The sequence below is a fragment of the Alosa alosa genome, chromosome 20, assembly GCF_017589495.1.
Source record: "Alosa alosa isolate M-15738 ecotype Scorff River chromosome 20, AALO_Geno_1.1, whole genome shotgun sequence".
In the NCBI taxonomy this organism is placed as follows: Eukaryota; Metazoa; Chordata; class Actinopteri; order Clupeiformes; family Clupeidae; genus Alosa; species Alosa alosa.
In genome coordinates, this window is record NC_063208.1 from 6,717,912 (window position 1) to 6,739,668 (window position 21,757).

A 21,757-nucleotide genomic window follows, 5' to 3' on the forward strand; every position below is an offset into this window, starting at 1 on the left:
AGCCACTTTCAATTTCAAAAGTGTGCTCCCTTCTCGTCGCTACTGACAGCACTTGGTGACCTCGAATGACAGGGCTCTAAAAACGGCGGGGTTCCCCTTTAAGATGAAGGCTTTCCTATAGAGCCCTGTCATAGGCTTTGGTTATACTTGCTTGAGGACGCACACATGGTGCTCACCACAGACACATAGTTATTCTTATTCCACCTTCTTGAAGTTGTTCCATGTGCAATCGGTGTCCTTGTAGTGTAGCACCGTTGTAGCGCTGTCACAAACATGGGTAGGGTACACAGATGTTCATAGAAAGCTATACACACTATCTGATGATGAAATAACGCCACTCAGATTCTAGGTGACGCCAAACGTATGACATTGGTCTTAGTGCTCAGCTGCACAACACATACCCTTTTTCTCAGTCTCAAAGAATCCTGCTTGTCCTCAAGGCTTCCTCTAGTGTAAACATTTCTGTGTAGAATCTGTAGCGCTCTAAAGTGAGTTAAAGGAGGAATGAATACAAAGTACACAGACATAGTCAGGGGAATGCTGCAGGATTATACACTCTTAAAACGAATGTGTTGAAAAAAAACACATCTATATGCCCAGATAGGGACAACGCAGTTTGTGTTGTTTTCAACACATTGCGTTTGTTATACGTTTCAAGAGTGTACAGAGTATGTGTTGAAAATAACAGTGTCTGTTGTTTCCAACACATTTGTTTTTAAGAGTGTACTTATGGGCCAGAACAGTGAGGAGAACCACCATCGTGCTTCCAAAGGCCCTACAACTTGTGTGAAGTCAAGTCAAGTCAAATCAAGTTTATTTATGTAGCGCATTTCATAGGCAGAGGTCATTCAATGTGCTTTACGTAAACAAAAGCAATAGCTGATAAAAGCATATGGACCCTTTCAAGAGAGTTCCATTATCAGCATCATAGTTGGCCCCACAAGACATCCGTTTTAACATTCCATATGTTATCTTAATGCAGAGGAAGTAGATTGGGAACCAAATAGAACGTTCAAGCATTGTTTTTGTTTTTATTGTTGAAAGGGTCCATAAGGCCAATAGTCAAAGAATAGTTTAAAAAGTAAAGAAAAAAAGAAAACTCAAAACACACTGTAATTGGCTTTGAGGGGACAAACATGGCTCCTATTGATGCACAGGCTTTTTATTCCAAGGAACAGTATAAATGGTACCCATTGTGTCAATGTTCAGTTGCCTTAAAATGCAAGACTCAGTTGTAGACACACAGTATTTTATTGACTACGTAGCCAAACATAGCCCTTGTGTCTTAACCATCATTGAACTCATGACATGTAAGTCACATCGTTTGATGGTACTGTAGCACCCCTCTACTCTACTTAATAATAAATTGCACTTTAAAGTAAAAGGAGGTGCTTCTATGAGTTACTGTTAAGTTTAGGCCAGTTCTAGGTTCGGCATTAAGGGGGGAGTAAATTGACAAGGACACCAGTATGTAAAATGTTATAAATAAATAATGCAGGTTTATTAAATGCAAGAATATCTTTTCTCTATGAGAAAAGAAGAGGAAATACTAGTAAATAGAAAATAAATAGTAAATAAATACAAAACCCTATAAAATAATAAAAGAGCTCTTAAAAATGCAAAGTATCAAATCAATAGTTAAAAACTCAAATGTCCAAAAGAAAAGAAATACCCGGGTAAGGTGGTGTGAGTGTACAATGTCAGTGTATGTGTGAAGGCTTATCTGTATCCAGGGAACAGATCCAAGGGGTTGGTTATCCAGTATGAAAGGGCAGTTCAAGGGTTGGTTATCCAGTATGAAAGGGGCAGTTCAAGGGGTTGGTTATCCAGTATGAAAGGGTAGAGCAGTTCAATCGATCCAAGGGGACTGACTCGCCATCCAGTGTTCCAGTGTACATAAAAACCAATCTGCATACAGCAGTTTGAGAATACAATTAAGGATATATATTCAATATCAAAGTCGTAAGATATCATTAAATTCCAATTGAACTACAATTCCAGTTCAATTAAGTCCTATTAACTTAGCTAGGCACAAACTCACGTTAAGCGTCGCTGGTAATGAGAGAGAAGAGGTGCGTTCTCACTCACACACACACACAGGCTACTACTGTGCGGCTCCTCTAAACATTCTAATATTAACGTCTCCTATCTCTTAGGAGTTAGTTTTACTACCAACGATCATATATTTAAAATCATGTAATTCAATATATTCATTAACAACTTCTCTATTACTCAAAAACATACTTAAAGACAATATTATTACAATAGCAGCACTTAAAAAAGAACAATAAAGTAAAAGCATCTCCGATTGGTTTTAATTAGTTAGCTCAGTTTTCTAGCATGCTACTCATCCTATTGACTTGAATGCACTATCAGCTAACGGTGCTAATCACTTTCGCTAGCAGAATGCTAGCTTAAGTATTTTAACTCACCGGAGTTCGAGGTTCAAACAACACAGGTCTTCAACAATCCGTAGAAAAATAGATATAAGGAAAGGTAAAATGATTCAATATGATAGATAGATTTAGAAAAAGTCAGATTAGAGTTAGATAAAGAGTATTATTTTTCTTAAGAGGATTATCAGTAACGTCTAATCAATTTCATTCAAGTGGAGTCTCGAGAGTGAAAAAACAAACCCGTCACCTAGGAGATGACTATACCACAAATTAAGTATTTTAGAATACCTGCACTTTCAAGCAGACCAAAAAAGAAATACATATAATCATGTAAACTCAGCTTCTTGCTATTTATTCATATTTATTCTATTTATATATTAAAATATTTATTGAACTCAAACTGTTCTAAAACTAAAGTTATGGTCTTAGTAACCAAACTTTAAGGTGGGTTACACCCTCCCCCCTTAAATCACCCTGAGTCCCTTCATGGGTGTCTACAGGTCTAACTTTCGGAAAGCTATATCCTCAGGAGTGTGATTGTCTAGCTCATTAAAAGAGACCATGGCCCTATGAAAACCATCTAATATGGTGTGGGCAAAAGAAATAAGGGGGTTCCCTAGCTGGGAATACTGAAAGCGGCTGGGAGCTCTCCGTGATCTCTCAGATCTCCTGGCAGGAGGATCTTCAGAAGGCACTTCATGGAGTTCAGGTGCTTCCGAGGGTTCTTTCTCCAAGTTCCCAAAGAGGGGGTCATCTTGAGACTCATTTGCCATGTCTCTCCAACGGTCATCCACAGGCTCAGGTAAGTCATTCTCACCGATCGCTGCTCTTTCAGCTTCCGCAGCAGCAACAGAGACAGGGCTTCTAGCAGCAGAGACGGGGCTTCCAGCGGCAACAGCAAAGACAGGGCCTCCAGCAGCGTCAGCACCACGGATAGGACCCTCGGCAGTGGCAGTACCATGGACACGACCCTTAGCAGTGGCAGCATGGACAGAACTTCCGCACCAGCAGCAGGGAGAGAACTCTCAGTATCGGGCCGCGGGACTTTCAACATCAGCAGCATCAACGGGACCTTCAGCAGCAGCGGCATTGACGGGACCTTCAGGAGCAGCAGCACAGACAGGTAAGGCATCATCCAGGGATTCCACAGGTAAGTATCCCTCATGCTTCTCAGGTCCGGCTGGGTGAACAGCTGGGGAGTCATGGCGGCACTTGGGAATCTTGTAGACTCTGGAGAATCTGGTCTCATAGAGAGCCGGGGGAATTTCAGAGCAGGATGAGTCATCACTCTCAGGGTCTGAAGCTTCACTTTCTGACCGTTGAACAGGATTGTTCCTTGTTCAAGGGTCGCCGTGTTGTTCCCTTCTCAGATTGCTCTAGAGGTTCCTCATCTGTCAACACTCCACAAGGCAGCAGCAGGTCTCTGTGGAGAGTGCGTGTTGGACCATCTGTCCCCTCAGGTTGGACAACATAGACAGGTAAGTCATTCACCTGCTTGATCACTTTGTAGACACTTGACTCCCACCGTCAGCCAGCTTGCTTGTTCCATAGCCGCAGATGTCGAACGAGGACACGGTCTCCCTCCGCTAGAGCAGACGCCATGACAGACTTGTCAAAGCCTTTTTGTTTCTGACAGCAACCTTCTCTGCATTCTTCATGGCCAGTTAATCCTCTCTTTGAGGTGAGACTTGAGCTTTGTCACGTATTGAGAGTGGGAGGTAGATTGGACACCTCTAACTGGCAGTCCCAACGCCATGTCAATGGGAAGGGGGCGTCTGCGAACATGAGCTCATAAGGGAGAAACCGGTGACTTAGTTCTTAGTGCAGTTGTAGGCGTGAGTGAGGGTTTCACAAAATCACGCCATCTGCTCTTCTCCTTGTCTTTCAATGTTCCCAGCATACTCAGGAGGGTGCGGTTGTACCGCTTCAACTGGGTTTCCACGTGGGTGGTAAGGACTTGTCCTAACCTTCCTGATCCCAGTGATGGCACAGAGCTCCTTAATGGTGTGAGACTCAAAGTCTAGCCCTGGTCACTGTGGAGTCTCAGAATCCATAGTGGACAAAGAATTGCTCCCACAGACACCGTGCCACAGTGCAGGCTTTCTGATCTTTGGTTGGAATTGCAACTGCGTATTTGGTGTAGTGGTCGGTGATCACCAGGATGTCTTTGGTGTTGCGGTCAGGTTCCAGGGACAGAAAATCCATACAGACCAACTCCATTGGTCTAGTGGTCTGGATGTTGACAAGGGGTGCTGCCTTATCTGGCTGAGATTTCCGCCTGACGATCTGCCACAGGACTTGATCTTCCTCTCTCAACCTCCGCAGCCATCTTCGCCAATAGAAGCGAGATCTGACCAGGTCAAGAGTGCTGTCGATACCAAGATGCCCCATGTCATCGTGCAGACTCTTGAGTACAGCTGATCTCAACTCATGAGGTAGCACGAGCTGAAAGACTGGGCGGAGTCACACTGCGGTTCCTGTACAGGATGCCATTCTTGAGTTCCAGGCGGTTCCACTCCTTCGCCATCAACTTGAGCTCTGGAGAAGCAGCCATGAGCTGGGGTGTGACCTGTTCTCCTAACTCAAGCAGGGTGATGACTTGGCCTATGGCAGGATCAGCCCTCTGGTGTCGCCCAAGCTCTTCCTCTGAAAACCTGGGAATGGTGGCATGTCCTTCAAGGCAGTCGCCCTCTTCAAAGGCATCTGGCACCCCGCCTCAGGATGGAGGCGAGGGATTCACCAGCGCCACGGGTGAGTCTGGCTCAGTATTGCAGAGGAGGTGTTTGTGACAGGCAGCGATCACATCAGCAGGTAAGTTGGTCTCAGTAGCTGAAAACAAGTGGTGGGAGGTGAACTGCTTTATCTCTGATGCTCTTCCAGCGAAGCCTGGTCACCATCACCTCACTGTGAGGGCGTCTGGAGAGTCCGTCTGCATCCTGGTTCTGTTTTCCAGCTCTGTACTTGATGTTAGTCAAAAGTGGAGAGAGCTGCCAACCAACGGTAGCTTGCGCATCCAACTTTGCAGAGGTCAGGATGTAAGTCAAGGGGTTATTGTCCGTTATGACTGTAAAGGTGTTGCCGTACAGGTAGTCATGAAAGTTTTAGACAATAGCCCACTTCAAGGCCCAAAAACTCCAGCTTGTGAGCTGGATATCTGAACTTTCGCTGGATGACAGACCCGGCTGGCATAAGCAATGACACGGCTTTGCCCATCTTGCTCCTGATACAGAGCTGCTCCTATGCCGATGGTGCTGGCGTCAGTGTGTAGCACATAGGGCAGCTTTTGATCAGCGAATCCGAGGACTGGGGAGGTTGTCAGTCTCTCAATGAGGGTTTCAAAGGCCTGCTGACATGCAGAGTCCAGCGGTCTGCAAAGCGGCTCTTTAGGGTGGAAGTATTTCCGTAGTCTTGCTCCTATGTCCCTTCGGGCGGGTGGATAACCCGGTGGTGAGGGCATTCAGGGTTTCACAATCTTAGAGTAGTCTCTGACAAAGCGGTAATATTCAGAGAATCCCAGGAAAGACTGCAGCTCTTTGAGAGTCTTGGGCACTGGCCAGGTGGTTAAGGCTCTGATTTTCTCTGAATCAGTGTGAACTCCATCCCTTGACCGGACATGTCCAAGGTAGCGTGCAGAGGTCTGGAAGAACCGACAATTTGTCAGGGACAACTTCAGACCCGTTTTCTCTGGCGTGTCAAACGTGGGTCAGCCTGGTTTCATGCTCTTCCAAAGACTTGGAAAACACAATCAGGTCATCAATGAAGACAAGGACTTCTTTCAAGTTGATGTCTCCCATGCACTTCTCCATCAGCCCATGAAAGGTGGAGGGGTTTTGTTATTCCCTGAGGCATGCGATTGAACTTCGTGAGAAAACCTAATGGACGAGACAAAGGCGGTTTGGGCTTGTCAGTCTCTTCTATCTCAATCTGGTAGTACCCAGACTTCAGGTCCATGACTGAGAACCACTGGGACCCAGAGAGAAGCGGAAAAAGGTCTCTTCCACATTAGGCAGTGCATAGGCATCTTTGATGGTCTGGTTGTTCAATTTTCTGTAGTCCACACACACAGTCTGGCGTCGCCACTCTTCTTCCTGGCGACCACAATGGGAGAGGAAAAGGGAGATTCAGACTCCCAGATGATTTCGGCAAGGAGGGTCGGAGGTGTTTACGGACTGCCTCATAGTCTTGGGGATGGATTGGCCTTGACCGCTGCTTGAAGGGTGTTTCATCTCTGAGCTTGAGGTGGTGTTTTACTCTGGTTGCATGGCCATAATCCAACTTCGTGGTGGGCAAAGGCGTCAGAGAACTGCTTCAGTCTGTGTGTGACTCTGTTCTTCCAGGACTCTGGTACTGGAGATTCACCGAAGTCGAACTTCAAGTCAGGTGTCTCAGCTGAACATGGCTGCTGGTAGGACAGCTGACAACACTTGACTGTCTCAGGCTGCTTGGATTCCAGAGAAGGACTGGAAATTATGTCAAGAGGGGTGCTCAGCTCAGCAATAACGCCCAGTTCGCAGGTAGTGTGATGTCATGCTCTGTTTCATTTCTGACCCAAACAGGAAACTTGGAGGGTGCTGTGATGGCAAAGTGATGAGGCAGTGTCCACAAAGATTCCACCTGGCAGGGCTGGTGCTGGGGATGTTCAACTAGGGCACATCTCTCAGTATGACATTGCTGGTGCTCACGTGACCCTCTAGTGGAACTTTCCCTCCAGCGGGGACTACTTTGGGCTCTTTCCCTCTAAGCCTCACTGTTCCAAGGTGTCCACTGTTGGCTGTTTCTTTCTAAGTTCCAGCATCTTCAAGATCTGTGTGTATCCAGGCAAAGGGGAAGTCAGGCTGGAGGTGTGGTGATCACAGTGCTCATCATAAAGCATGTCCAGTGTGTTGGTGCCAATCAGAACAGGTATGTCACTGCTGGGCGGGATGTCAGGGATGACTAAAGCCAGGCTGTGTACTTCAGGTTCTGTGTCAATGAACTCCTTTGGGGAAAGCTATCTTGAGCTCTACATAACCGAGGTATGGAACAGACTGTCCGTTAGCTCCCTCAACTTCAAGGAGATGGCTCATGGGATGGATGGGCTGATGAGACAGGTGGTCTTGATAGAAGGACAGAGATACAGTTGTCACCTGAGAGCCTGTGTCAAGCAAGCCGTTGCAGTGCACGGAGATGGTGAGGTTAGCAGTGCACTTATGACCCATGAGCCCTCTAGGACGTTGGGATGTTGCTTTGAGCCTGCATAAGAGAGCCTTGCTTTAGTCGGTGGAGGGTGGTGAGGGTGGGGGGCAGGGGGTTTCTTAGTTCCTGTTTGCCCCTAACAGAAAACTAATGCTGGTTTAAATGAGCAGAACCTGAACCACCATGGACTCTATCCCAGAGCCTGCTGCTTCTCTCTGAGCTCCCTTCTCTTAGCATCAACCAGCTGGATTTGCCAGGTCACTGCACACTGAGGAGAGGTGGCCATCTTCTCCACAGTTGAAACAGTAACCAGGTTTTGGCCTCTTGGAGACTGTCTCGTCCATGGGTAGTGCGTGGTTGGAGTTGGCCTTCAGTCCAGCTCTGTTTACGCCCTCCTTCTTCATTGAAGATTTTTGGACTGCTCAGACTGTGAGGCTGTCAGGGAGGCAAGCTGAACTTTAAGTTGAGCAATCTCCTCTCTCATTTGCTTCTCACCTGCAGAAAGTGTCTCCGTGAACTGCGTGTCAATGCCGAACTCATCTACATTGCAGTCCCAAACGTGGTGATATTTGGACTGGGCTTTGGTTCTGGAAAGACCCAGGTGCTGAGACATTCTGCTGGATTTTGCAGCCTGTTTATCCTCCTCAGTCGGGAGAAGCAGCACAGATCAGAGAATGGTGAGCATTCTTCTTGTTCTCAAGCTGAAGACTGGAGATGAGAGCGTTGTTCCAACAACCTCTACAAAACTGTTTTAACAGCTGGCGGTCAAAGTCATTAAATAGGATGCCTCCTCTTTGCGACCGGTTGAGTGCTGTCTGCAGACGGCTCAGGTAAGCAGAGGGCTTCCAGCATCCTGGTGGGTGTCAAGAAACTTTTTTTCTCGAAAAGCTCATAGCCATCTTCAACTGTGCCGTAGGGCAGAATCAGGATGTGGAGATAGGCATTGACATGAATGTGAGGCCCTAAGTGTTTCCTGGGGTTGGCTGCAGGAGGCAACAGGCTCTCCACAATCTTCCCTTGTCACATGCCTTGCAGACACACCGGGTCAGAAAGGAGAAACTCAGTGTGGCTGCGCCATGTCTCAAGTAGTCCACTTCATGGTTGGAGTAGGCAGTCTACCAGAGAAGAACCGCAGCTTAGTGCTGCTGTGAGAAGACATGCCTTCAGTGCCTCGGACAATGTGCTCCACTACCACCTTCTGCACCTCAGGCGTTGTGAGCTGACTCACAGGAAGTGTGTAGGATGGTCGCCTGCCGCGAGGAACATCAGTGTCAAGCTGAGCGGGAGGAGGAGTGCCACTAAGAACATTGGCTGCCATGATGGATGGTGAAGCTGATCTGTGGCGATCAAGAGATGCATGCGATTCGTCAGAGGTTGATGCTGGGCTGTGCATTGTTGAGACACCTGAGCTTTCAACAGGGATGGGACGGTAGGAAGGGGTACTTCAGTTCCAAGAGAACCTTGGAGGCGGGAGAGCTCATCATGCAGAAGTGACTGCAAGTCCAGACCGCTCAGTTTAGCTATGTCTCTTAAAGAGTCAAGGTATCTCTGTGTTAAATTACTTCCCACATACCTTGAATTGTAGCACCCCTCTACTCTACTTAATAATAAATTGCACTTTAAAGTAAAAGGAGGTGCTTCTATGAGTTACTGTTAAGTTTAGGCCAGTTCTAGGTTCGGCATTAAGGGGGGAGTAAATTGACAAGGACACCAGTATGTAAAATGTTATAAATAAATAATGCAGGTTTATTAAATGCAAGAATATCTTTTCTCTATGAGAAAAGAAGAGGAAATATTAGTAAATAGAAAATAAATAGTAAATAAATACAAAACCCTATAAAATAATAAAAAGAGCTCTTAAAAATACAAAGTATCAAATCAATAGTTAAAAACTCAAATGTCCAAAAAAAAAAAGAAATACCGGGTAAGGTGGTGTGAGTGTACAATGTCAGTGTATGTGTGAAGGCTTATCTGTATCCAGGAACAGATCCAAGGGTTGGTTATCCAGTATGAAAGGGCAGTTCAAGGGGTTGGTTATCCAGTATGAAAGGGCAGTTCAAGGGGTTGGTTATCCAGTATGAAAGGGTAGAACAATTCAATCGATCCAAGGGGACTGACTCGCCATCCAGTGTTCCAGTGTACATAAAAAACCAATCTGCATACAGCAGTTTGAGAATACAATTAAGGATATATATTCAATATCAAAGTCGTAAGATATCATTAAATTCCAATTGAACTACAATTCCAGTTCAATTAAGTCCTATTAACTTAGCTAGGCACAAACTACGACGTTAGCGTCGCTGGTAATGAGAGAGAAGAGGTGCCGTTCTCACTCACACACACACACAGGCTACTACTGTGCACGCTCCTCTAAACATTCTAATATTAACGTCTCCTATCTCTTAGGAGTTTGTTACTACCAACGATCATATATTTAAAATCATGTAATTCAATATATTCATTAACAACTTCTCTATTACTCAAAAACATACTTAAAGACAATATTATTACAATAGCAGCACTTAAAAGAACAATAAAGTAAAAGCATCTCCGATTGGTTTTTAATTAGTTAGCTCAGTTTTCTAGCATGCTACTCATCCTATTGACTTGAATGCACTATCAGCTAACGGTGCTAATCACTTTCTAGCAGAATGCTAGCTGAAGTATTTTAACTCACTGGAGTTTGAGGTTCAAACAACACAGGTCTTCAACAATCCGTAGAAAAATAGATATAAAGAAAGGTAAAATGATTCAATATGATAGATAGATTTAGAAAAAAGTTAGATTAGAGTTAGATAAAGAGTATTATTTTTTCTTAAGAGGATTATCAGTAACGTCTAATCAATTTCATTCAAGTGGAGTCTCGAGAGTGAAAAAAACAAACCGTCACCTAGGAGATGACTATACCACAAAAAAAGTATTTTAGAATACCTGCACTTTCAAGCAGACCAAAAAGAAATACATATAATCATGTAAACTCAGCTTCTTGCTATTTATTCATATTTATTCTATTTATATATTAAAATATTTATTGAACTCAAACTGTTCTAAAACTAAAGTTATGGTCTTAGTAACCAAACTTTAAGGTGGGTTACACCCTCCCCCTTAAATCACCCTGAGTCCCTTCATGGGTGTCTACAGGTCTAACTTTTCGAAAAGCTATATCCTCAGGAGTGTGATTTTCTAGCTCATTAAAAGAGACCATGGCCCTATTAAAACCATCTAATATGGTGTGGGCAAAAAAGAAATAAGGGGTTCCCTAGCTGGGAATACTGAAAGCGGCTGGGAGCTCTCCGTGATCTCTCAGATCTCCTGGCAGGAGGATCTTCAGAAGGCACTTCATGGAGTTCAGGTGCTTCCAGGGTTCTTTCTCCAAGTTCCCAAAGAGGGGGTCATCTTGAGACTCATTTGCCATGTCTCTCCAACGGTCATCCACAGGCTCAGGTAAGTCATTCTCACCGATCGCTGCTCTTTCAGCTTCCTGCAGCAGCAACAGAGACAGGGCTTCTAGCAGCAGAGACGGGGCTTCCAGCGGCAGCAGCAAAGACAGGGCCTCCAGCAGCAGGGCCTCCAGCACCACGGATAGGGACCCTTGGCAATGGCAGTACCATGGACACGACCCTTAGCAGTGGCAGCATGGACAGAACTTCCGGCACCAGCAGCAGGGAGAGAACTCTCAGTATCGGGCCCGCAGGGACTTTCAACATCAGCAGCATCAACGGGACCTTCAGCAGCAGGCGGCATTGGACGGGACCTTCAGGAGCAGCAGCACAGACAGGTAAGGCATCATCCAGGGATTCCACAGGTATATCCCTCATGCTTCTCAGGTCCGGCTGGGTGAACAGCTGGGGAGTCATGGTGGCACTTGGGGAATCTTGTAGACTCTGGAGAATCTGGTCTCATAGAGAGCCGGGGAATTTCAGAGCAGGATGAGTCATCACTCTCAGGGTCTGAAGCTTCACTTTCTGACCGCTGAACAGGATTGTTCCTTGTTCATGGGTCGTCGTGTTGTTCCCTTCTCAGATTGCTCTAGAGGTTCCTCATCTGTCAACACTCCACAAGGCAGCAGCAGGTCTCTGTGGAGAGTGCGTGTTGGACCATCTGTCCCCCTCAGGTTGGACAACATAGACAGGTAAGTCATTCACCTGCTTGATCACTTTGTAGACACTTGACTCCCACCGGTCAGCCAGCTTGTGCTTGTTCCATAGCCGCAGATGTCGAACGAGGACACGGGTCTCCCTCCTTCTAGAGCAGACGCCAGCTGACAGACTTGTCAAAGCCGCTTTTTGTTTCCTGACAGCAACCTTCTCTGCATTCTTCATAGCCAGTTCGTGAATCTCTTTTGAGGTGAGACTTGAGCTTTGTCACGTATTGAGAGGGGAGGTAGATTGGACACCTCTAACTGGCAGTCCCAACGCCATGTCAATCGGAAGGCGGGGCGCCTGCCCTAACATGAGCTCATAAGGGGAGAAACCGGTGACTTCGTTCTTAGTGCAGTTGTAGGCGGAGTGAGGGGTTTCACAAAAATCACGCATCTGCTCTTCTCCTTGTCTTTCAATGTTCCCAGCATACTCAGGAGGGTGCGGTTGTACCGCCAACTGGGTTTCCACGCGGGTGGTAAGGACTTGTCCTAACCTTCCTGATCCCAGTGATGGCACAGAGCTCCTTAATGGTGTGAGACTCAAAGTCTCGCCCTGGTCACTGTGGAGTCTCTCAGGGAATCCATAGTGGACAAAGAATTGCTCCCACAGACACCGTGCCACAGTGCAGGCTTTCTGATCTTTGGTTGGAATTGCAACTGCGCATTTGGTGTAGTGGTCGGTGATCACCAGGATGTCTTTGGTGTTGCGGTCAGGTTCCAGGGACAGAAAATCCATACAGACCAACTCCATTGGTCTAGTGGTCTGGATGTTGACAAGGGGTGCTGCCTTATCTGGCTGAGATTTCCGCCTGACGCATCTGCCACAGGACTTGATCTTCCTCTCAACCTCCGCGCAGCCATCTTCGCCAATAGAAGCGAGATCTGACCAGGTCAAGAGTGCGGTCGATACCAAGATGCCCCATGTCATCGTGCAGACTCTTGAGTACAGCTGATCTCAACTCATGAGGTAGCACGAGCTGAAAGACTGGGCGGGAGTCACACTGCCGGTTCCTGTACAGGATGCCATTCTTGAGTTCCAGGCGGTTCCACTCCTTCGCCATCAACTTGAGCTCTGGAGAAGCAGCCATGAGCTGGGGTGTGACCTGTTCTCCTAACTCAAGCAGGGTGATGACTTGGCCTATGGCAGGATCAGCCCTCTGGTGTCGCCCAAGCTCTTCCTCTGAAAACCTGGGAATGGTGGCATGTCCTTCAAGGCAGTCGTCCTCTTCAAAGGCATCTGGCACCGCCTCAGGATGGAGTGCGAGGGATTCGACCAGCGTCACGGGTGAGTCTGGCTCAGTATTGCAGAGGAGGTGTTTGTGACAGGCAGCGGTGATCACATCAGCAGGTAAGTTGGTCTCAGTAGCTGAAAACAAGTGGTGGGAGGTGAACTGCTTTATCCTCTGATGCTCTTCCAGCTAAGCCTGGTCACTCATCACCTCACTGTGAGGGACGCCTGGAGAGTCCGCCTGCATCCTGGTTCTGTTTTCCAGCTCTGTACTTGATGTTAAAGTCAAAAGTGGAGAGAGCTGCCAACCAACGGTAGCTTGCTGCATCCAACTTTGCAGAGGTCAGGATGTAAGTCAAGGGGTTATTGTCCGTTATGACTGTAAAGGTGTTGCCGTACAGGTAGTCATGAAAGTTTTCGACAATAGCCCACTTCAAGGCCAAAAACTCCAGCTTGTGAGCTGGATATCTGGACTCGCTGGATGACAGACCCCGGCTGGCATAAGCAATGACCCGGCTTTGCCCATCTTGCTCCTGATACAGAGCTGCTCCTATGCCGATGGTGCTGGCGTCAGTGTGTAGCACATAGGGCAGCTTTTGATCAGCGAATCCGAGGACTGGGGAGGTTGTCAGTCTCTCAATGAGGGTTTCAAAGGCCTGCTGACATGCAGGAGTCCAGCGGTCTGCAAACGGCTCTTTAGGGTGGAAGTATTTCACGCCAGTCTTGCTCCTATGTCCCTTCCGGGCGGGTGGATAACCGGTGGTGAGGGCATTCAGGGGTTTCACAATCTTAGAGTAGTCTCTGACAAAGCGGCGGTAATATTCAGAGAATCCCAGGAAAGACTGCAGCTCTTTGAGAGTCTTGGGCACTGGCCAGGTGGTTAAGGCTCTGATTTTCTCTGGATCAGTGTGAACTCCATCCCTTGACACGACATGTCCAAGGTAGCGTACAGAGGTCTGGAAGAACCGACACTTGTCTGGGGACAACTTCAGACCGTTTTCTCTGAGGCGTGTCAAAACGTGGGTCAGCCTGGTTTCATGCTCTTCCAAAGACTTGGAAAACACAATCAGGTCATCAATGAAGACAAGGACTTCTTTCAAGTTGATGTCTCCCATGCACTTCTCCATCAGCCGTTGAAAGGTGGAGGGGGCGTTTGTTATTCCCTGAGGCATACGATTGAACTCGTAGAAACCTAATGGACAGACAAAGGCGGTTTTGGGCTTGTCAGTCTCTTCCATCTCAATCTGGTAGTACCCAGACTTCAGGTCCATGACTGAGAACCACTGGGACCCAGAGAGAGCGGAAAAGGTCTCTTCCACATTAGGCAGTGCATAGGCATCTTTGATGGTCTGGTTGTTCAATTTTCTGTAGTCCACACACAGTCTGACGTCGCCACTCTTCTTCCTGACGACCACAATGGGAGAGGAAAAGGGAGATTCAGACTCCCAGATGATTTCTGCGTCAAGGAGGGTCCGGAGGTGTTTACGGACTGCCTCATAGTCTTGGGGATGGATTGGCCTTGACCGCTGCTTGAAGGGTGTTTCATCTCTGAGCTTGAGGTGGTGTTTTACTCTGGTTGCATGGCCATAATCCAACTCGTGGTGGGCAAAGACGTCAGAGAACTGCTTCAGTCTGTGTGTGACTCTGTTCTTCCAGGACTCTGGTACTGGAGATTCACCGAAGTCGAACTTCAAGTCAGGTGTCTCAGCTGAACATGGCTGCTGGTAGGACAGCTGACAACACTTGACTGTCTCAGGCTGCTTGGATTCCAGAGAAGGACTGGAAATTATGTCAAGAGGGGTGCTCAGCTCAGCAATAACGCAGTTCGCAGGTAGTGTGATGTCATGCTCTGTTTCATTTCTGACCCAAACAGGAAACTTGGAGGGGTGCTGTGATGGCAAAGTGATGAGGCAAGTGTCCACAAAGATTCCACCTGGCAGGGCTGAGGCGGTCGGATGTTCAACTAGGGCACATCTCTCAGCGGTGACATTGCTGGTGCTCACGCGACCCTCTAGTGGAACTTTCCTCCAGCGGGGACTACTTTGGGCTCTTTCCCTCTAAGCCTCACTGTTCCAAGGTGTCCACTCGTTCGCTGTTTCTTTCTAAGTTCCAGCATCTTCAAGATCTGTGTGTATCCAGGCAAAGGGGAAGTCAGGCTGGAGGTGTGGTGATCACAGTGCTCATCATAAAGCATGTCCAGTGTGTTGGTGCCAATCAGAACAGGTATGTCACTGCTGGAGCGGATGTCAGGGATGACTAAAGCCAGGCTGTGTACTTCAGGTTCTGTGTCAATGAACTCCTTGGGGAAAGCTATCTTGAGCTCTACATAACCGAGGTATGGAACAGACTGTCCGTTAGCTCCCTCAACTTCAAGGAGATGGCTCATGGGATGGATGGGCTGATGAGACAGGTGGTCTTGATAGAAGGACAGAGATACAGTTGTCACCTGAGAGCCTGTGTCAAGCAAGCCGTTGCAGTGCACGCCGGAGATGGTGAGGTTAGCAGTGCACTTATGACCGATGAGCCCTCTAGGGACGTTGGGATGTTGCTTTGAGCCTGCATAAGAGAGCCTTGCTTTAGTCGGTGGAGTGGTGGTGGTGGGGCAGGGGGGTTTCTTAGTTCCTGTTTGCCCCCTAACAGAAACTAATGCTGGTTTAAATGAGCAGAACCTGAAACACCATGGACTCTATCCCAGGCCTGCTGCTTCTCTCTGAGCTCCCTTCTCTTAGCATCAACCAGCGCTGGATTTGCCAGGTCACTGCACACTGAGGAGAGGTGGCCATCTTCTCCACAGTTGAAACAGTAACCAGGTTTTGGCCTCTTGGAGACTGTCTCGTCACGCATGGGTAGTGCGTGGTTGGAGTTGGCCTTCAGTCCAGCTCTGTTTACGCCCTCCTTCTTCATTGAAGATTTTTTGGACTGCTCAGACTGTGAGGCTGTCAGGGAGGCAAGCTGAACTTTAAGTTGAGCAATCTCCTCTCTCATTTGCTTCTCACCTGCAGAGAGTGTCTCCGTGAACTGCGTGTCAATGCCGAACTCATCTACATTGCAGTCCCAAACGTGGTGATATTTGGACTGGGCTTTGGTTCTGGAAAGACCCAGGTGCTGAGACATTCTGCTGGATTTTGCAGCCTGTTTATCCTCCTCAGTCCGGAGAAGCAGCAACAGATCAGAGAATGGAGGCGGAGCATTCTTCTTGTTCTCAAGCTGAAGACTGGAGATGAGAGCGTTGTTCCAACAACCTCTACAAAACTGTTTTAACAGCTGGCGGTCAAAGTCATTAAATAGGATGCCTCCTCTTTGCACGACCCGGTTGAGTGCTGTCTGCAGACGGCTCAGGTAAGCAGAGGGCTTCTCGCCAGCATCCTGGTGGGTGTCAAGAAACTTTTTTTTTTCGAAAAGCTCATCGCCATCTTCAACTGTGCCGTAGGCAGAATCAAGGATGTGGAGATAGGCATTGACATGAATGTGAGGCCCTAAGTGTTTCACCAGGTTGGCTGCAGGAGGCAACAGGCTCTCCACAATCTTCCTTGTCACATGCCTTGCAGACACACTCGGGTCAGAAAGGAGAAACTCAGTGTGGCTGCGCCATGTCTCGTAGTCCACTTCATGGTTCGGAGTAGGCAGTCTACCAGAGAAGAACCGCAGCTTAGTGCTGCTGTGAGAAGACATGCCTTCAGTGCCTCGGACAATGTGCTCCACTACCACCTTCTGCACCTCAGGCGTTGTGAGCTGACTCACAGGAAGTGTGTAGGATGGTCGTCTGCCAAGCGAGGGAACATCAGTGTCAAGCTGAACGGGAGGAGGAGTGCCACTAAGAACATTGGCTGCCATGATGGATGGTGAAGCTGATCTGTGGCGATCAAGAGATGCATGCCGGTCGTCAGAGGTTGATGCTGGGCTGTGCATTGTTGAGACACCTGAGCTTTCAACAGGGATGGACGGTAAGGAAGGGGGTACTTCAGTTCCAAGAGAACCTTGGAGACGGGAGAGCTCATCATGCAGAAGTGACTGCAAGTCCAGACCGCTCAGTTTAGCTATGTCTCTTAAGGAGTCAAGGTATCTCTGTGTTAAATTACTTCCCACATACCTTGAATAAACACTAGACAGTTGCCTAATGCAGTGGACAGTGCTGGAGTCATCTGGGGAAGGCCTATAGAGTGGTAGCTGACCTAGCTTCTCTACTGTAAGCCCTGACTCAAACTCAACAATGACTGTGTTTTGTAATTCTGGATCAGAGCTACTTACGTGTATCACCCGTGAAAAAGGCCCATGTTCCTCTAAAAACCTAAAAATTTCTCCATCTGCATCACTATCACTCATACCACTGACTAAGACTGAATTTGGCACTTTAACATTTTTTTGTCTAACCACATCCATTTCAAACATACAGTTTCAATGTAAAATCTGAGTTTCAATGTAAAATCTAAAGTCCAATAGAAAATATGTAAATGCAAAAACAAAATATATATACACTATAAATACTAATTACAAAATTGTCAACACTGCCCCCCTCCTGGCTCTGGCTCGCCAAGTTTTATGTAGCACCCCTCTACTCTACTTAATAATAAATTGCACTTTAAAGTAAAAGGAGGTGCTTCTATGAGTTACTGTTAAGTTTGGGCCAGTTCTAGGTTCGGCATTAAGGGGGGAGTAAATTGACAAGGACACCAGTATGTAAAATGTTATAAATAAATATTGCAGGTTTATTAAATGCAAGAATATCTTTTCTCTATGAGAAAAGAAGAGGAAATACTAGTAAATAGAAAATAAATAGTAAATAAATACAAAACCCTATAAAATAATAAAAGAGCTCTTAAAAATGCAAAGTATCAAATCAATAGTTAAAAACTCAAATGTCCAAAAGAAAAGAAATACCCGGGTAAGGTGGTGTGAGTGTACAATGTCAGTGTATGTGTGAAGGCTTATCTGTATCCAGGGAACAGATCCAAGGGGTTGGTTATCCAGTATGAAAGGGCAGTTCAAGGGGTTGGTTATCCAGTATGAAAGGGCAGTTCAAGGGGTTGGTTATCCAGTATGAAAGGGTAGAACAGTTCAATCGATCCAAGGGGACTGACTCGCCATCCAGTGTTCCAGTGTACATAAAAAACCAATCTGCATACAGCAGTTTGAGAATACAATTAAGGATATATATTCAATATCAAAGTCGTAAGATATCATTAAATTCCAATTGAACTACAATTCCAGTTCAATTAAGTCCTATTAACTTAGCTAGGCACAAACTACGGCGTTAGCGTCGCTGGTAATGAGAGAGAAGAGGTGCCGTTCTCACTCACACACACACACAGGCTACTACTGTGCACGCTCCTCTAAACATTCTAATATTAACGTCTCCTATCTCTTAGGAGTTCGTTACTACCAACGATCATATATTTAAAATCATGTAATTCAATATATTCATTAACAACTTCTCTATTACTCAAAACATACTTAAAGACAATATTATTACAATAGCAGCACTTAAAAAGAACAATAAAGTAAAAGCATCTCCGATTGGTTTTAATTAGTTAGCTCAGTTTTCTAGCATGCTACTCATCCTATTGACTTGAATGCACTATCAGCTAACGGTGCTAATCACTTTCGCTAGCAGAATGCTAGCTAAGTATTTTAACTCACGGAGTTCGAGGTTCAAACAACACAGGTCTTCAACAATCCGTAGAAAAATAGATATAAGGAAAGGTAAAATGATTCAATATGATAGATAGATTTAGAAAAAGTCAGATTAGAGTTAGATAAAGAGTATTATGTTTTCTTAAGAGGATTATCAGTAACGTCTAATCAATTTCATTCAAGTGGAGTCTCGAGAGTGAAAAAACAAACCCGTCACCTAGGAGATGACTATACCACAAATTAAGTATTTTAGAATACCTGCACTTTCAAGCAGACCAAAAAAGAAATACATATAATCATGTAAACTCAGCTTCTTGCTATTTATTCATATTTATTCTATTTATATATTAAAATATTTATTGAACTCAAACTGTTCTAAAACTAAAGTTATGGTCTTAGTAACCAAACTTTAAGGTGGGTTACACCACCATAATCACTGAGCATCAATGACCATATGTTGCATTTATCAGCATTTTCTGGAATCTACATGATTCATAATAACATCAGTACGTCCAGTCATCATACTAATTACTTAGTTTGCAAAACTGGAATTCTAAAAACATCCTTTTGAAGCTGAGCCAGCTAATTATTATGCCATAAAGCACAACTGAAATCGAGACATAAACATCTGGTCATCATCGTTCAATTTTTTCTTCTTTCTCTTTTTAGCAGGAAACCCTAGACAACTCGAGTAACGGGATCCCACAGATTTCCTACAATGGACGGAGTGGGTCACCATGACAATGTGGAAAACCCATTGTTACATCACTGAAGTCGTGCCGTGGACATACCGGTGTTTCAACATGGCGTTTCAACAGACCCTGGGCTGCAAAATCAGGGATGAGGGAAATGTACAACTTCCACGGAGGAGAGCTATTAGTGACCCTTTCACGATGCTGACTTGTGGAATGATGTGTCAGGTTTTAGGATGATAGCAGGACCTTGAAAGTACCTTGCCAATGGATGGACCATTGATTGGGGAGGGTCTAGTTGCTTGGTGACCTCTTTGGCCAGGGCAGTCAATTGGTCTCCTGTATGAAATCGAGCATAATCGAGCACAATACAAGCATGCAAACTGTTCACACCTCTCTCTCTCTCTTTCTCTCACTCTGTATCCATCAGTCTCTCTCTCTTTCTCTCTCTCTCTCTCTCTCTTTCTCTCACTCTGTATCCATCAGTCTCTCTCTCTCTCTCTCTCTCTTTCACTCGGTCTATTTATCTATCAAGATCTTGAGTCCCTCTCTACCTCTCCTTTCAAAGTCTCTTTACCTCCTCTTGTATGTAAACTGATATTCTCCCTCATCCTTTAATTGTCTATCATTCCTGACCATAGATGAAGGGAATGTTGAATCTGAAATAGCTACCCTGATATTGTACGGAACATTGAATGCGTTTATCTAAATCTTGCAGCACATTGTACAATGCTTGTACATGAAGAAAAAATCCATTTATGAATTTACAATATTTTTATATAGAGGCTTCATATGAAAACAAAATAAAACAAAATAAATGTGTATGGGAATATTTATGTCACAGTTTTGACAGACATACACACACACACACACTTGCGCACATACGCATGCACAGTCACCTATGCACACACACATACACACGCACACACACACACAAATGCATGTTCTCACACACACACACACACACATACTCTCTCTCAGACCAGCACAGACAAATACATCCTCTCCTCCCTCTCTCTCATGCACACACAGACACTTATTTCTCACATTTCCCCCATTTTTTCAGATTTGGCTGATTTCCACTGAAGTTCATTTCCTCATGTGATCCCGACTGACGGCATGTGTTCGTTTTTTCTTCTTCTTCTTTCGAAGTTGTATGCTGCTTACGTCCGCAATAGCAGAAACGGTAGGAGGCTTGCGCTGACTCAGAGAGCATGTCGTTATTTATCTGCACACTGCTGGCAGGAAGAGCGCTCGGTCCGCAGAAACATGCAAACTGGACTCCAGTCCAGATGACCTTTAACAGATACTGCCATGCCATGCATACAGCCAAACAAAGCATAGTCCTTGTCAGAATTAGAGAAAGTGGAGGAGAAATTATTTGAAAGATCACTGGTAGTAATAGTGCTAAACTATTCAGAAAATATTCTCAAAGACAGAAACTGAAACATGAATATTAAAATACTGTATGGCAGTGCATTGAATCAGAATATGTGAAGGTGTGTTTATAAAATGGTCAATCAAATATATTTCATAAGTAATGAATCATGCCAATATATGGCAATAGATTGCCTCAATTGTCTTTTAAATTCCTTTGGTTTGTTTTTATTTATCTAGTTAGCTGTATCAGTCTTGCTTACTACTTCTATGTAAAAGTTGTTACGAAGGCTACACACAACCATCTTATCCTATCTCTACTGATGATGATCTGATGAAAACAATCCAGTGATGATCGAAGGCAGGACAATATGACCATTGACAACCTGAGTACATTACTAAAGATGATATAAGGAACATAATAGTGAAGATGGCCAGAATGCAACACTACAAATGAAAACATGTGGAATGTATTAGCCACTAAAGATGGCCTGAAAACAATAGTCAAGATGACCTGAGAATACTACCATTGATGAGGTGATGAACCTAAGACAGTTGTATGTTGTTGTCACTGTTTCCCCCACACACTGCAACAGTTGGGTTCCTGTGTTCCACAAACAGTTAGGTTAAAATTCCAGGTTCTTCCTAAATTCAAAGTGGTGTTATAACTGATGCATTGCAGTTCCTCAAGAACCACTGCTACTTTAAACTTCATGTGCATTCATTTGATAACAATTGGCCACCATTTCCAAAAGTATATTGATAGGGGCCCACTCTTTCACCTGGTGAAAAGATTAAAAAGGACATCAAATGGATGATGAAGGATTTTACCTTGTTCTCTGATGTTCTGTCAGAAGGTCTGTCAAAACACGCTCATGCTATTTTACAAGCCCATTCCTTTAATGAGGCTGCATGAGGATAATGGCATTTTAGCAGATATCTGGCACCCCCTTGTGCTTATCTGGTGCCCACAAATAATTAAGTGAGTTTTACACTGATTAGTAGCCTTGACCTCTGAAGTTCGCCTACAAAAAGGCAGCCATCTTTGCCCAAATAAGGAGATCCAATCTTGATATTTTTTTCGGGGAAATAATGGTTTGCGTCACAGTCTGTATTT

General features: G+C 45.4%; 1 protein-coding gene across 1 annotated transcript in view; it reads left to right on the top strand.

Moving 5' to 3' along the window:
• LOC125285520 (transmembrane protein 196) overlaps nucleotides 1-20,041 on the top strand; it is a 33,404-nt gene extending 13,363 nt beyond the window's left edge. Inside the window, exon 4 of the mRNA XM_048230027.1 lies at nucleotides 19,241-20,041. Coding sequence (XP_048085984.1) covers nucleotides 19,241-19,312 — 72 coding nt within the window. The 3' untranslated portion in view covers nucleotides 19,313-20,041. The remainder of the gene's footprint in view (nucleotides 1-19,240) is intronic.
• The last annotated feature ends 1,716 nt before the right edge of the window (nucleotides 20,042-21,757 follow it).